We start from the raw sequence: 16,898 nt of genomic DNA, 5'->3' as shown, positions 1-16,898 counted from the left end.
GACCAGTATCCAGAAAACCTTGCCTGCCACTGCTAGAGGACAAAATCAGGCAGAGTTTGAGACACTTCTCTGGTAACTGAGCACCACAGCACCATGCAGATGTCTGAGGACCGAGTGTTCCCAACACAGGATGGTCCCGGGTTGCTTCATTCCTGTGCTGGGAGGATCTGGTTCCATAACACCGGATGCTATGGCCCCCTTGCCCATCCCCATCCCCATCACTGGCTCCTTGCACTTGCCTGTCTCCAGGCCCATCGACCCAGCTCTCCTCCACCTGGGAGCCAGGGTAGAGTTTCCAAAGAGGAAAGGTATGCACAGCCTGTCTCCTGCTGAGTAAGCTCTGGTGGAAGGGCTTTCTGGGTGCTAGTTATTCATGTGGGCCTGACTAGCCTGTGTCCCACACAGGGGAGGGCTCACTGTGCCTGCTGAGGTGTGTAGGCGCCTGCTCTGTGGGGCCACTGGCTACCTCTCCTGTGTGACCCCTGGGCACTGGTGTTCTGGGCTCCTCTCCTGTGGGACCACTCTGACATCTAGAAAGGTCACATCAGCCAGGCGTGGTGGCGCACGCTTGTAATCCCCGCAATTGGGAGGCTGAGACAGGAGGATCACGCAGGTTCGAAGCCAGCCTCAGCTACTTAATGAGGCTCTCAGCAACTTAGCGAGACCCTGTTTCCAAATAAAATATAAAATAGGTCTGGGAGTATAGCCCAGAGGTAGAAAGCCTCTGGGTTCCACCCCCAGTACCACAAAAAAGAAAAAAAAGTCACATCAGAGCAGTGGGCCTAACCCATGGTGAAGACCACAGGCAGGCTCTGAGGTCAGGACTAAGATGCTGGATACCATTCCTCATACTCACCAAACACACACTCCAGGCCTCAGTTTCTCTTTTAAAATGATTTTTTTAAAAAAATAATGAGCCAAGAGTGGTGGTGCACGCTTGTAATCCCCACACTTGGGAGGCACAGACCAGAGAATCGTGCTGGTTCAAAGCCAGCCATGCTGGCTTAAGAGACCCTGCTTCCAATTAAAAATATAAAATAGGTCTGGGAGTGTAGCCCAGAGGTATAAGGGTTTCCAGGGACCCCGGTACCATCAAATAATAATAATAATAATAATAATAATAATAATAACAACAATAATGAAACCAACTAACAGGGTTATAAGGGTTGTGTAGCTCACCATGAACACTGCCTGAGTCGCTTCCACCCACTGTGAAACAAACCTCATTTTATCCAAAGATGGTAGCACCTTCTCCACTAGTTAAGAACTCTTACACACACCCATGCACACGCATCCTGCCATTATTGCATCTAAAATATTAACAGTAACTCCGTAACATCATCCAAGCAGTGCTTATATTTCTCTAATTGTCTCATAAGTAATTCATTCTGTTCCAATCGGTATCCAAATAAGGTCCATGTGTTGCAATTGATGGACGGGGTATCGGGACCCTTTTGATCTATAGCAGGCATTGGCAAAAGCAGTAAGAAGGACTAGACAGGGAATAGGTTAGGTCACAGTAGTTGTGGATCATATGGTTTCTGTTGCGACTCCTTAGGCAAATGACTGTACTGTGTGTCCATAAAATTCATTTATGTCACAGGCAATTGGCAAGGTTTGGGCCCCAGGAGGTAGTTTGCCATCCCATGATGTGTATGTTTGGTCAGGATCAGGTTTGATTCTTTTGGCAAGAACAAAACACAGGTAACACTGTGTACTTCATCTTGAGGATTCCAATTCTACCGCCCCTTCTTCATTTATTAGCTGCAGCGCTTCTATAAAGAGGAACTTGCCGTCATCAATTATTTGGTTATACGGAAGTATAGTTTGTACAGGAAAATCCAGCTAATAAATGTTTGATTTTTTCTCTCTCTTTGCCAGCTTTTAAAAATAATGAGTTGGGTTCCTTAGCACGCTTCAAAGATAATCAATGTACTTTTGAAAAGAACATTATGAGCAAATATATTTGAATATAATTGGCAGAGCTTGGAGCCATCACCGTCGTTGCTTTCAGTGAGGTCTACATTGTCCCAGTTTTTCCCAGAGTGTGACAGGACCTCACACGTCTTTGATAACATCCTTACTTTCTGGCATGAAGGGATGCTCTCGGGTTATCTCATTTCATTTATAAAATCAGCCTTCTCTAAGGAGCCATGCTTCCCTCTAGAGGGAAGTGATGTTTCAAAACCCTAATTTGAGTACTAGAGATTTAGCTGTTCCTGGGACTTTACAGGAGACACAGCAAGAAATAGCTTTTCAACAACAATAACAACAACAAAACAAAGGTGTTCCCTGGGTCTTTTATAGAGACCTCTGAAATACATACTGAACCTTCCAAATCAATTCAGGACCCTGAAGAAGCTGTCTTTCCCATCTGACGGCTGTAGCTCATTTCTCCCAGGCTGGAACCCCCATTTCACCTGGGGAGTTTTAACATAAGCCGTTCTAGAGCCCCGCCCCAAGCTCGCAGAGTGGGAGCTCATAAGGAAGAACAAGCTCCCCAGGTGACGCTTAGAAAACATGAAGTCAGGAGGTAGCTGGGAGCCACCTGTGTGGAGGAGTTGGGGCAGAGTAAAGATTGGGAAATGTCTACTTAACCCCTTGACCTGTGGGCTGAAATTCGCAGGGTGAGGAATGAGGGAGGGAAGGAGGAAGTTGATAAGAAATGTAGCTAGTGCCCTGTTCCGAGATGTGGGACTGTAAAGGGAGAGGGCTGTGAGGCAGTAATAAAAATCAAGAAAGCTGCAAGCAAAACAAGAACTCAGAACAATGAGTGTTTGTACGTCGCTGGGAAGGATCTAGGGGCACACAGAAAAGGGAATTTCAGAAAGAGTTCGGGGTGCATTGATCAGCCCCCACGGGTCTGCAGATGGTTGATGTTTTTTGTAAAGTTAAGGAACTGCTGGGCTAAAAAGAGAGGAAAGACGCCCGGGATTTAGCCTGCAATCTTCAGAGCAAGGACCCGATCCCACTTAACTTCTTCCTACCTATTGCAGACATGGTGCCCAATACACAGGACTCGTTCATTCTATGTTGCTAATAACAGAAGACACAAATGAAACATAGCCTGAGACTGGTTCTCAAGGCACTGGCCTGATCCTTCCAGAGGGCCCTTTAGCTCAGGACTATTCTCATGATGCCACTGAAGTGTTAGCCTCTTTCACGGTCACTCTCTAAGGAGTGTGGGGAAGACTTTTCCAGAGGTTTCAGGACATACGCAGTCTACAAGACCAGCGGCAGAAGCATCAAGGAAGGTCCAGCTATCTTATCTTGAGCCAGACAGTAACAGAGACTGACAAATGCATCAAATAATGCCACTCCTTTCAGTAATTCTTTTGAAAAAATAGTTTTCAATGTCACTTGAATCATTTTACAACAGGCCTGCGATTGTTACTTTAAATTACCCTTATTTGTTATAATGAATTTACTTTTATTGGCTACAATGAATAATAATATATTGTTAAAAATTCTCAGTTTGAATTCCTAGTTTGGATGCTCTATTTGAAAGCTCTTTAGGGCTTCAATGACATTTAAAGGAGTCCCAAGAGCAGAAGGCCTGAGAAGTACTGGTGTGAAAGGAGCTGGAGCTGGCAGCAAGCTCCCATGGGCACCCATGGAGCGCCTGGTGCTCCGTTTCTGGCTGACAGCCATATTATTACCAGGAGCCCCTGGACAGTCCTTGGGCTGGGAAGCCCTACACTGGCCACGGACTGCTCACTGACTCTGTGGGTCCTCTTTCCAAACAAGGAGGACATCGACTTCTAAGCTTTGGTTTTCCTGGGTGGATCAAGAAAGTCTAGTGCTTAAAATGAGGAGGCTCCAAGAGGCTGTGAGGAATGGAGGAGGTGACCAGTACAAAGAGGACTGGGGTGCTGCCAAAGACACGGGGCTCACGGCCTTCTGCACTACAATGCTCTTCATTACCATGGAAGGGATTCTTTCTCAGGGAAGTGCCTTAAGGTTGAAAAGGGTTAATATAAGGAAACCCAGTGCTACCTCAGAAAAGGACTGTCTGATATCAGCTCAAGGCAAACACTCAGAAAGCAAAAGCATCCTTTTCCATATCTAACCGGCACCATGGTCCCCAGCAGGGATCAAGAATTCTAAGACCTTCCATAAAAATAAAGACGGCCAAGGAGACGGCCACCAAATACGGTCACTTCGCTCATGTTGTTGGGGACCAGGCAGTTCTGGGCATTTGGATGACAGGAGCTCCTGTCCCTACGCCACCAAGCCATTCCCTACCCCAGAAGACTCGGGAATGGTCACACTCGGGGGATCAGGGGGTCCAGTTACAAACTTTAATTAGACTCGATTTTTTACACATTTCCCTCGTGTTTTTTAGCTACTAGTGAGATTCAACATCTTTAATATTGAATGTATACATCGCCTAGCCCCCCATCAATGTCCTTAATAAATTCCATGTGCCTCTCATTCCAAGAGAAGGCTTCTACTCTTCTGAGATCCCTGTGACTGCCGTCTTGAGCCCCTCAAGACTGGACACCAGGGAGCATAAATAATAATTTACTTAAAATTGTACTTCCTTTACAACCTTGAATTTGAAATGTGAATATATGAATGTAATAGGTGTCGAATAACTATGCAGATTTATGGGGAATATCAATTTAGGTTATATCACGGGATCCAGCTAGGCTTTCTTTGTGTGGCTGGGGATTTGTTAGAGTTGGGATAGAGTTGGGGGAAATGTGATTTGTAGTTACAGTCATCTAAAAATCAATACAGCTGAAGGCGTCTGACATAAGGGTCCCTTGCAGAGCAAGACTTGATTCTAACACTGGGGAGACAAGAGTAAACATCAAATTCGGAGGGTTGTATCTGCCAGTCCTGGCTGGTGGAGATGGGCTTCTACCTCCCTACTGTTAGAAGTCGGGCTTGTTTGTCTTTTTAAAACAGTCAACATAATTCAGCTGGAGGAGGCAAAAAGATTTTTCTATTCCTTGTTTCAGTAGAAATCAATGACTTTAGCTAGTGTAATTGCCCCCCTGCGTTCAGTACCTGAAATAAAATAACCCTCATTGCCTGTATTACTGATTGTACTCGAGCCTGGTGGCCAGGGCTAAACAAGTATTCATTAGATAATCCACAGAGAGCCAGCGGGCGCTGACAGACAGCACAGTAGACTTGTTGGTCCTGATTTGGGATCCTGATAGCAATGTACTAACTGGGTGGCCTAAAGGGACTCCTGGGACACAGCTCCTAGCAAGGTCCTGTGGGCGAGACCCCAGAGTGGGGAAGGAACAGCCCAGGGCGCAAAGCTGGCTGCAGGGGTGCGGAAGGAGAGGGGAGGCTCCAGGCTACAAGTGGCAGCCCAGCCCCCAACCCGGGATTCTCGGGCCCCCACCCACTCTTGACCCTCCCAGCCCTACTCAGACCTCCCCCCTCAGCGCTGGGCTGCAGACTGGGTGGGAGTGGGGGGTAGAGTGGGGGCTGGCACTTGGGAACTAAGTCCAAAGAGGTACGCCCAATTGGGGATGCTCTGGGCAAAGGGGGGCGCAGGCTCGGAGTAGCTGAGAGTGGGGATCGCAGGGGCTCCCTCGTAATTCCTGATCTCTCTCTCTCTCTCTCTCTCTCTCTCTCTCTCTCTCCTCTGTCTCTCTCTCTCCTCTGTCTCTCTCTCTCTCCCCTCTCTCTCCTCTCTCTCCTCTCTCTCTCTTTCTCTCTCCTCTCTCTTCTCTCTGTCTCTGTCTCCTCTCTCTCCTCTCTCTCCTCTCTCTCTCTCCTCTCTGTCTCTCTCTGTCTCTGTCTCTCTCTGTCTCTGTCTCTGTCTCTCTCCTCTCTGTGTCTGTCTCCGTCTGTCTCTCTCCTCTCTCTCCTCTCTCTCCCTCCATCTCTCTCTCTCTCTCTCCTCTCTCTCCTCTCTCTCTCTCCCTCTCTCTCCCTCCATCTCTCCCTCCCTCTCCCTCCCTCTCTCTCTCTCTCTCCTCTCTGTCTCTCTCTGTCTCTGTCTCTCTCTGTCTCTGTGTCTGTCTCTCTCCTCTCTCTCCTCTCTCTCCCTCTCTCCTCTCTCTCTCTCTCCTCTCCCCCCCCTCTCTCTCTCCCCTCTCTCTCTCCCTCTCTCTCCTCTCTCTCCCTCTCTCTCTCTCTCTCTCTCTCTCTCTCTCTCTCTCTCTCCTCTCTCTCCTCTCTCTCCCTCTCTCCCTCTCTCCCCCCCCTCCCTCCTCCCAAGTCACCCCTGCAGCCCGGCCTAGCGCCGCCCGCGCCCTCCGCGCCGGGCCGGGGGAGGGGCGTCCGGCCCTCGCTGCCCTCTAAGGTCCCCCAAACTTCCCCCGGCACCGCCGAGCCTCGTCACGGCCGCGGCCGCGGCTCCGGGGCGCGTAGCGAGCCGGTTCTGGACTCGAGTCCCCGGGCGGAGCGCGGCGGGCGGCGGCGGCCGCCAGGGGGGGCAGCCCGGGAACTTGCTCGAGTTGGCCCCCGCCGCCCCGCCCGCCGCCCAGACGCCCGGCGCCGCGGGACCGCCGGCCGCGCTCGGCCCCGCCATGGGCATGGGCGCGCTGGGCCGGGCGCTGCTGCTGCCGCTGCTGGCCCAGGGGCTCCTGCGCGCCGCCCCGGCCGCGGCCCCCGCGCCCTTCACGCTGCCCCTCCGCGTGGCCGCGGCCTCGCCCGCCCCCCGCGCCCCCGGCCCGCCCCGCGCCGACGGCCTGGCGCTCGCCCTGGAGCCCGCCGGCGCCGCCGCCAACTTCTTGGCCATGGTGGACAACCTGCAGGGGGACTCGGGCCGCGGCTACTACCTGGAGATGCTGGCCGGGACGCCCCCGCAGGAGGTAGGTGGCGGGCGCGCGGCCTCGGGCGTGGCGGGGCCCGGGGGTCCCCGACAGCGGCCCCCGTCTCCGGGGGGCAGGCTGGGGAGCCCGCCCGGGCGCGCTCCGGCGAGGCGCAGGGCGGACCGTGGGAGCCCCGACCCCCGGCACCCAGACGGTGCCCAGGTGGTCCCGAGCTGGCCCCCGCCCCGGGGCCGGAGGAAGAGGGGAGACCTGTAACGGGCCTCGGGGATGTCTTCCTTCTTGCCAAGGACATCTCCTTTCAGCAGGAGAGGCGGAGGGGGGGCGGCTGGGGCGAGATGCCGCGAGGTTGGGGTCCCCTCGTGTGACTGCCGCCCCCATCCTGTCTGGTGGCCAAGAGGCTCGCGGCCGGCATCCCGGCGCGCTGCCCTCCCAAGGATGCCCCGCGGAAGGCCAGCCCGGCTCCCCGGGGGCCCCGGCCCCGGCGCGCCGCGTCCCCCCGCCGCCTCCCCCTCGAGCTGGCCGGCCGGCGTCTCGGCTCCTCCAGCTGCCCGGCCCCAGCTCCGAGCCCCAGCCCCGAGCCAGCCATCCTCCCGCGTGCGGTTGGAAAGTCTGAGCTGCAGGGAGGCAACCTAGACACGCGCGAACCCAAAGCAGATCGGGCCGCCTCCCTCCCCTCTAGGGCCGATGTGCACTTAGGAACACGTTTGTAGCCAAGAACCCAGGTCCGCGAGCACCGTCCCTCTGCCGAGGACTCCCCGGAGGGAGGCGCGCCCTCCTCCCCCGCCCAGCACGCGCGCCGCCGAGTGGAGCGAGGCTCCCTCCATCTCCGCAGGCGCTTACGCTGTGCGAAGATACTTTATTTTCGTTTCTAACAGTGTCATTTGGGTTTGAATTCCGCTACGAAGATGCCCATAAATAGCACATACTCATGACTTTTGTATAATTCTAATTAAATTATTCAAGGCTTTAAGACATGCTATGCTGATTCTTTTTTTAAAGAGGGAAACTTGGCTGAATAACTTCTGTGGTTGTTTAATTAGTTAAAAAAAAAAAAAAACTTCAAAAGTGCATTCTTCTCCTGGAAACCAATTTTACTTGCAGTAGTGGGAGCTCTGCAGCTTTCTCCACCATCTCCCGGGACGGTGAGGGGAGGCCAGGGGGGATGGGAGCCAGTCAGCTGAGGAGCCTTTTCAGGCTCCCTGGGGAGGATGCCTGGCGGCGGGGGGGGCTCGTGAATTACCTCTCACAAGATTCCACAGGACTTGGGGAAGACTCGTGTGTCCTGTGAAATCTTTACAAACAGGCCCCAAATGATTCTTGGTTTGGGAACTTGTGCCTTTTGGGAAAGGGGGAAAAAAACTTATGTTGGTTTTCAATGGGAAGGAAATTCCCTCCAGAAAAGTAGATTCTATGGATTCCAGAGCTGTGATAAAGTAAAACCCCCAGGCCTACCTCTGGGGGAAAGAAAAGGGCCTCGAGTAACCAGAAGAAAAAAAAAGCTTTCATAAGTAATAATAAGTAATAGCTTGCCTTTGTTAATTAATTCAGTGACCTTTACATTAAAATTGTGAAGTTTAATTAATTTAATTAACAGAAACCAAATGTATTGATGGCCTGAATGCCTATGCTCATATCTTTACCATAGCCAAGGGAGTGGTTCATTCAAGGTTATTTCTCAAACAGTAGCACATCTTTATAAAAACAGATGGAACTTTTACATTTGATGGAGAGGAAAATATTCAGAATGTCTTACCTGACTTCATTTAGTGATAAACTGCTTTAGAGCAAAATCTATGGCCCTATCCCTACTGAGTCCTTAGGTGCTCGTCCCTACTGCGTGCAGTTGACTGCCCTGCCTGGGGATGGCCTGACCCCAAGGGTGTGTGTGCAGCTGGCCAGGGAGGAGGGTGGTGAGCACCTTCTGAACCTAGAGTTTTCCTGCCCGCTTAGTGGCCAAGAGTCAGGTACTAATTCTCTGCTGATTCTCTGAAGCCTAAAATAAAAACTGCTTGGGTAGAGAGAATAACAGAATTGTAAATCCAAGCAATAAATAACCAAGGCTTTTTTAGGAGTTAATCACAGATAGTGTCTTAGGACTCCAGGGCACGACTAGCTCCGCCCTGTGGGCTCCAGGTGTGTTTGCCTGGGGATCCCCACAGGTACTTCCTGCCCCTGAGGTTCTTAGGCACATCTAAGGGGAGGGAACACGAGCTTGGAGAGTCCCATGACTTGCCAGGGCCATCGAGCCAGAAGGAGGGAGGGCTGGGGATGGAACCCAGGGTGCCGAACTCCAGAACCCAGGTTCTGAGCCCCCAGACAGACGTTGCCCTCCTCTGCCTCATACCTCCTGGCTTCAAACTACTCTTCTCAACCAGAGAGCCTTGAGCCTTGCACCTGAAGCTCCCGTCAGAACTTCATGTAGGGCTGACACCTGGCTCTCCCCACCCGGCTGTTCCATCTTTTCCTAGCTCTAGGGAAATGTTTAAGGGACAACCCGGTGAAGAGCTGGATCCAGGTGTGCGTGTAAGAGGGGGTTACAGGGATGCTGGAGATCCCTGCTCTGCTGAGGAAAGCTGACCATTAGAAGTGTGCTCATTGCCTGACCATAAGAACTGAGAGCTCATCGTGCTCTTCGTTGAATCTGCAAGGAGCCACAGACATCTGCCCAGAAGCCGACGGAGACCACACAGCTGTGCACCCGAGGGCAGGCCCGTGTTGGCATGGAGATAGGAGCTGGGGTTGTACACCAGTACCATTATGTGACTTCCTTCCAACAGTAGAGCCGACGTCTCCTGGAACTGTGCAATTTGGTCTTATTAATAATAATAATAATAATGCTGTTCTAAAGTGATTATAATTATAGCAATTTCCATTATTAAGAAAACTTTCATGCGAACACAGTAAATCCAACTAGGAAAGGCCTACAGCTATGTATTTTCCAGTGACTTCAACAAGGCTGGGGGTTTCTGCGGAAAGATTTCCTGTCATCCACTCCTAGGATGGAACCCCAGTGGAACTATTTTCATATCTAAGCATTCAAATGCAAATAGCTCACCGATTATTTTGGCACATGGCCGGGGTTATCAGCCTCTTGGTTTGTAATTATTGGGGAAACTCTGGATTGAAAGTGTGTGCGGTACTGCGCCCATGCGGTTGATGAGTTTGGGCTTTTTCAGAATTAGCTACCCAGGGTCCCCCAAGTCACACAAAGCTGGCGACAGGCGAGGCTGCAAAAAGCAAAGCAATGGTTTGCAAGAGGAAACTTGGTAGAAGGCCTAGAGATGGCAAGCTATTACGGACAATGAAGAAAGAGAAGATCGCGAGACACAGCCAGCGTGCTGCTCCCAGCTCCTTCAGGTGAAGCATCGCGGCTCCCAGGCTTTAGCGAAAGAATTCATCAAAGGCTCCATTAGAGGATGGGAGAGACAAGCCAAGAAATCAGCTCCAGGCCGCGCAGAGAGAGACCTGGATACACGGTTGGCCACAGCATCATTACTTACTGGCATGGGGTGTGGGCACCGTGCTGGCCCCTTTCTTTTTTTTTTCTTACTGGGATTGAACCCAGAGACAGTCTACCTCCAAACTCTACTACCAGCTACATTTTAACTTTAGTTTTGGAAGAAGATCTTACCAAGTGACCGAGGCTAGCCTCAAGCCTGTGTGGTCCTCTGTCTCAGCCTCCTCCATGCTGGGACTCTGGGCCCTTTTCCCCCACTGTGCCCATGTGGAGCCTAGGGCCTGCACATACTGGGCACACACTCTCTGCTCCTCTGGTTGAGTAGTGTTCTTCCCTACTCACCTCACTGAATTCTCAGGACCTCTTATAAAGCCCACACAATTCTGTGACTCCATTGAGAAACTGAGGGAGCTGAGCATTGTGTGCAAGGCCGCCTTGGGGAGGTGCAGAGGGGCCGTCAGCCCAGGTCCCGGTCCCTGTGTCCTGCACCGCCGCCACATAAGTGCCATGATTTTGCTTAGAGTAACTTTTTAAAAAGAGCCATTTAAGCCAGGCGTGGTGATGCACACCTGTAATCTCAGTGCTTGGGAGGCTGAGGCAGGAGGATCACAGATTTGAGACCAACCTCTGCAACTTATAGAGATCTGATTTCAAGAATAGATTGTGAAAATCCTGGGCGTGGTGGCGCACGCTTGTAATCCCTGCCCTTGGGAGGCGGAGACAGGAGGATCGCGCTGGTTTGAAGCCAGCCTCGCTGGCTTAAGAGACCCTGTTTCCAAATAAAAATATAAAATAGGCCTGGGAGTGTAGCCCGGAGGTAGAAGGGTTTCCAGGAACCCCAGTACAACCAAAAAAATAAATAAAATAGATATGAAATAGGGCTGGGGGTGTAGCTTGGTGGTAAAATGCCCCTGGGTTCCATCCTCATTAACACACACCCACACCGCCCTCTTGGTCTTCCTGCTTGGCGTGGTTGAAGGCCTCCGTCTTGCTTCAGCGCACACCTGACTGAGAGCACGTGGGTACCTCCCGAGCTTCCCTGTCCTCAAAGGTCAATGAAAAACAATTGGAATTACTCTCTCGTGGTTCAGGAAGCCGGATGTCCACAATGGAGGCGTCAGCAGTAGCGCCCCTCTGCAGGCTCCAGGGAGGGTCCTTCCTGCCCGCTGCCAGCGTCTGCTGGGCGTCCCTGTTTTTTCGTCTATAGCTGTACCCCCTCAGGTCTCTGCCTTTGTCAACCCGCGACGTTTTCCCCTCTCTGTGTCTCTGTATCCAAATTCCTCTCCTTCTTAAGGACCCCAGTCATTAGAGTGCCTGATCTCATCCTAGTCATCTGCAAAGACCTGCTTCCCAGAGAAGCTGGGTCCATGGGTCTCCAGCACACTGTCACAGCTGCGTGACCCTCTCAGGTGACAGTGGACCAAGTATCCTGTGGGGACCCTAAAGTTGTGTCGCCTCGTGACGCCATAGCTGTGTTAGTTTATGTAAGCACACTTTGTGACATTTCCACAATGAGTAAAAAAGGCCTAGTCACATGTCTCAGACTCTATCCCGTCCTGATGCGTGACACCTTCCCGTGTCATCTCAGAGGACGCAGTTAACTCCACAAGTTGATTTTATGTTTATCATTCTGCAGATTTTTTTTTTTTTTGCCATACTGGAGATTGAACGCAGAGGCATTCTGCCTCCAAGCTACACTCCCAGCCCTATTTTTTATTCTTTATTTGGAAACAGGGTCTTACTAAATTGCAGAGGGCCTCACTAAGTAGCTGAGGCTGGCCTCAGCTGTGATCACCTGCAATCCTCCTGTCTCAGCCTCCCAAGTACTGGGATTACAAGCGTGCACCACCACACTCGGCTCTCTGTGGAACTTTTAAAATTCAATCCTGCCTTGTAATTGCTAATAACTTCGATTTGGAGTTCCAGTTCTTAGTGTCCAATGGAGGCAATGAGCAGACAGGGGTTTTGGTGTTGTATTCATGTGGATGCTGTGGAAAGATAGTGGCCTGGGAAGGGGAGGAGGAGGAGGGTTAACACTGCTTTTCTTTATTTCTGTGTTGGTTTCCAAACTAGAGAGGAACCACCTGACACTTAGCGTGTCTCTTGCTACGCCGCCCTCCTTCGAGAATTGCTGGAATTAGTCTGTAGTGAGAGGACATCCAATTTATGCAAGCTCAGATGAGCTGGATTTCAATGCCTATGACTAATGAATACTCACGTTAGAAATGACACAAACGTAGAAGCTTGCGTGTTTCGTGTTTTAAAGGCTCGGTGAGTCGTCAGGTGTTTAATCCTAGCACTTGGGAGGCTGAGACAGGAGGATCGCAGGTTCGCAGCCAACCTCAGCTACTCAGTGATGCCCTCCACTACTTAGTGAGACCCTGTTTCAAAATAAAGAATAAAACATAGGGCTGGGAGTATAGCTCAGAGGTAGAATGCCCCTGGGTTCCATTTCCAGGTACACACACACACACACACACACACACACACACACACCAGGCTTTTTGAGCCTTATGAACCAAGATGTATCTAATGTGAAATAGGTGCTTTGTCTCTCTGTGGCTTCTTCCTGCCACACTTGGCCCTTTCCTGACCCCGCCTGTGCTGTGCGAGGTCGGCCTAACCTGGGAAATAGGCCCATTCTGCCTGCTTCCTCTTGGAATGATCATCCATCTGCCCACTAAAAACCAAAAGGGAGACAGTAAGTTTAGCTGGTACTAAATTAAGGTTCTTTTGTACTGCTTGTAACACAGTACCCCGGATTGAGAAAGTTATACAGAAGGGAGGTTTGCAGTGGTTCATGGCTCTGGCCCAGAGTCAAGTGTTTGTATCTGGTGACGGCTTTCTTGCTGGGAGAGCTCAGAGATGGCAGGGCGACACACTGTCGGAGACCTGAGCAAACTGGCTTTTCCAGCAGACTCTCAACTCATTAGGCCCAGGGACCGAGCTCAGTGGGAGAGCTTTTGGCTAGCATGCAGGAGACCTGAGTTCAATCCCTAGCATTGCCACACACACATACAAACTCGTTAGCCTATTAATCTGCTAATCACATGAATAGATTAATCCATTCATGACAACTGACCCCTAATCCCCTCTTAAAGGTCCCACCTTGTCCCTCCTCTTAAAATCTCCTAATGGCAGATGGACACGGTGGCACATACCTATAATCCTGGTGTTTGGGAGGCTGAGAAAGGAGAATTATAGGTTTGAGGGCAGCCTCAGCAACTTATCAAGGCCCTGTGTCAAAATAAAAATTAAAAATGGGCTGGATATAAAAAAAAATCTAATGGGGATTAACAAGAGTTTTGGAGTGTTCACACCATATTAACCCTAAGAATTAGGATTAGTGCGTTCTTCCTGTGGGGACATCGCAGCTATATTGGACCCTTACTGGAGTACAGAGGCGGCCTTCCTCGTCCCGTGCGATCATCAGCTCATTTGGTATCTCAGCCATGGAGCAGAGCAGGCTGGGCGGTGGGGAGCCGGGTAGTGCTGGCTCACACCCCCACACAGAGTACAGCAGCACCTGGGCGGCCCGCCTGGGTGAGCCAGGTACTGCACACGGCCCGGGTCTCCAGTCACAGCTAACTGGGCCTTCCTCCTGTTCCTGGCTCCCTTGCCGTCTGCATGACTCCTCCCGCTCTGCCCGTTCTTCTCTGCAGCCTTGGCCAGACACCGGGGCTCCATGTTCATTAGGGACAGCAAATACCACCTGGAAAACAAACCCACCTGTGACAGCCCGTGGCTTCGATTCTTCTCTGGCTGTGACTGTGCTGACCGTGGTGCTCCCTCTTCACCCCCCACCCCCGCCTCCCCCAAGGCAGATAGTATACAGACCAAACAAGATGTGTAGCATGGTTATTTCAAGACTTGAACAGAGTAAAACACCTCGGGACCTTAGTACAGCACCAACATGGCTGGACTGGCTATCACTTAGCTCCTCTTCGTCCCTTCTTGGCCGAAACGGGTTATTTGATATTTTACCTATTTCTGCTCAGATTAAAAAAAAAAGTCACCTTTTTGCTGTTAGTATGTGCAAAGGGAGAGACAGCGTTCTCGGAGCACAGATATAACCGCGTGAAGGAGCCAAGTGGCGAGCTGGTCTTGAGTTACTGCTCACTGCCCAACACAGGTCTCTGGGTGGGGTGTTTGCAGATTTTTATTATCGACATCATACACCTGTACCTGGAAATACACGATCTCAGCGCTTCCGTCTGGGGAAGACGAAGAGGACTGTCTGCCAGGGAAAGTAGAGGTGCTCTGGGCCGGCTTCATCATTCGGGGTGGCCGTAAAGGGTGGCCGAAAGCACTGTCCAGACCAGAGCAGCAGGAGAGGAGAATTTATACCTGGCTGCTAAGGACAGCCCTGCGCTCTGACCGCAGGTCACCGGCCCCTCCGCCACCAGCACTCTGGAAAATGGCCTTGGCAGCGGCCAGAAGATGGGGTGTGTGCACGGCCATGCCGACCCCCTGCCGGGGCCAAAGAGAACCCACAAAGCAGCCCTCTCTGTCTAGGGGAGAAGAGGTGAAGGCATTAGATCAGGTCATTTCCAGACGGTGGGGACTTGGGGGATCACCTGGTCTGACTCTTTTCAGAGACATGGATTTGCTGCTGGAAGGAAGGCCATTTCTGGGTGGGGTGCCGTGGAAGCCTCGGTGGCCTTCCAGACCATCGGGCTCCATTCCACTGCATCCCACGCCTCTTGGGGAAATTTACAAGTGTTTTTCCCTCAAGAACAAACGCTCCCGGGAGGCGCGCGCAGCAGTGAGGGAAGCTGGCGTTTGGGGTGCTGCTTTCACATCTCACCTGGGGATGCCAGATCGGGGAGGCAATCCACCGACTCTCATCAGGACTCATTTTCCTGGTCAAATTCCCAAGTTAGGGAGACTGACCAAGCGCCTTGAGCCCCCATCTCGAAGCCTGAGCAGACCGTACTCTGTTCTATGGGGACCGCTCTGACGGCCGAGCGTTCTGTCTGCAGACCGGTGCTGCGCTGTTGCCGCGGGGAGTCTCGGGATCTGCACAGTCATCCTCGTCCCAGGGCGGAGGGGAGGTGGCGATGCTGGCTCACAGGTCGCATCTGAGGTCAGCGTGGCTACCAGCCAGCTGGCCAAAGGGGAGGCTGGGAGCACCTGCAGAGCTGATTAAAAGTATAGGTTCCCGGGAGCCAGTCCAGACTACAGGGCGATCCCACACCATGGCCTGAGAACCCCAGTGCTAGCACATCCCAGAGGCCCCGGTCAGCACTGCAGAAGCAAGGTCTTTCTCTACCCAGTGCTGTCCAGTGCCGGACCCTGTACCTTCGTCTTTCCAGACATGTCTTTTGGTCAAGTGATCCCCCTCTTTTTGTCCATTTAAGAAATCCTCGGAGCCTGGCTTCCTGGGGTCTGTGGCTACGTTGTCGCCCAGGTGCAACCCAGTTCCCCCGAGGTCTGTAAAAGCCGCCGGCGGCAGAGGCGGTGTGCACGAGAAGCTGTTGTCGTGTGCGCTTTCAGCAGACCAGTGGGTGTGCTAACACCACCCTGTAGTGAGAGGGTGGTCATTTTACTAACGTGAAAGGGAAATGCAATACTGTGTTCTCTGGAATGATTCTGCCCGGGGAAAATTAAGGGCTGCCCCCTTTCCTGCACAGGTTCCTTTTAAATTAGGTGTTCTAGGCTGGAGAATGGCTGTTTCCTCGGTATTTCATAGGTCGAATGGCCACTAGCGTGGATAAATCAAGAGGCTGAACATCAGCCTGAGGCAGGCAGAGAATCTAACCTGCAAAAGCAGATATTCTAAACACCGTGTTATAAATTAAGGCCATCCTTTCTCAGAACCCTCACGTTCTTAATTTTAATGGGGTTTTGAGCCTTGGTTCCCAGGGCCACAGGCTACAACAGATTAGAAACAGAAAAACAGAAATAAAAAAGAGGGCACGATGAGCTGGGCATGGTGGTGCCGGCCTTTAATCTCAGTACGTGGGAGGGTGAGACTGGAGGATCGCAGGTTCAAGGCCAGCCTCGGGAACTGAGTGAGACCCTGTTTCAAGATAAAAGCTTTTAAAGGGTTTTGGGGTATAGCTTGGAGTTAGTGCTCCTGGGTTCAATGCCCAGTGAGAGACAGACAGACAGACACACACACACACACACACACACACACACACACAGGAGGGAGGAGAAGAGAAGAGAACATGAGGGAATTACTGTCCCATTAACAGGCCTTGGAGAAAGGTGTGTGCTCCCTCTTCACCCCTCCTCCCTCCCCCAAGGCAGATAGTATACAGACCAAACAAGACGCGTAGCATGGTTATTTCAAGCCGTGAACAGAGTAAAACACATTGGGACCTTGTACAGCACCAAACATGGTGTTCTGTAAAGCTTAACTCAGAAAAGGGCAAGTTCCAGAAAATAGATGTGTGGCTGTGTATGGTGGGGGGGCTACAAAGCAAAGAACTAGATGCCCAAGGACCCCGGCTGTGGCTCAAGGAATGTGAGCCCGCTCTCTCATTCCAAAGCCAGGCTTCAGCCCACCGCCCTGTCCTCAGGCAGGACCACGCTGCCTAACCTCAGGGTGACAGACCTCAGGTGTCAGACGGCTCTAACCTGGTGGTTGTTGGTCCCAGGTGGCGCCGAGGAGACCCTGGGCATCTCCTGGGGATGTTTTGGGTTGTGCCTTGGGTGATGGTGGAGGCTGGGGCTGCTCAGCATCCCACATT

General features: G+C 51.9%; 1 protein-coding gene across 2 annotated transcripts in view; it reads left to right on the top strand.

The window, feature by feature from the left end:
* Positions 1-6,503: 6,503 nt before the first annotated feature.
* The window catches only part of BACE2 (beta-secretase 2), a gene marked incomplete at both ends in the record, with an annotated part of 93,054 nt that continues 82,659 nt past the window's right edge, over positions 6,504-16,898 (top strand). For both annotated transcript variants that reach the window (XM_080696197.1, XM_080696196.1), the window contains one exon: positions 6,504-6,782. In XM_080696197.1, the coding sequence (XP_080552323.1) occupies positions 6,504-6,782 (279 nt within the window). The remainder of the gene's footprint in view (positions 6,783-16,898) is intronic.

This window comes from Muscardinus avellanarius (assembly GCF_963383645.1).
Source record: "Muscardinus avellanarius genome assembly, chromosome: 5".
In the NCBI taxonomy this organism is placed as follows: Eukaryota; Metazoa; Chordata; class Mammalia; order Rodentia; family Gliridae; genus Muscardinus; species Muscardinus avellanarius.
This window is presented reverse-complemented; position numbering and strand designations above follow the sequence as displayed.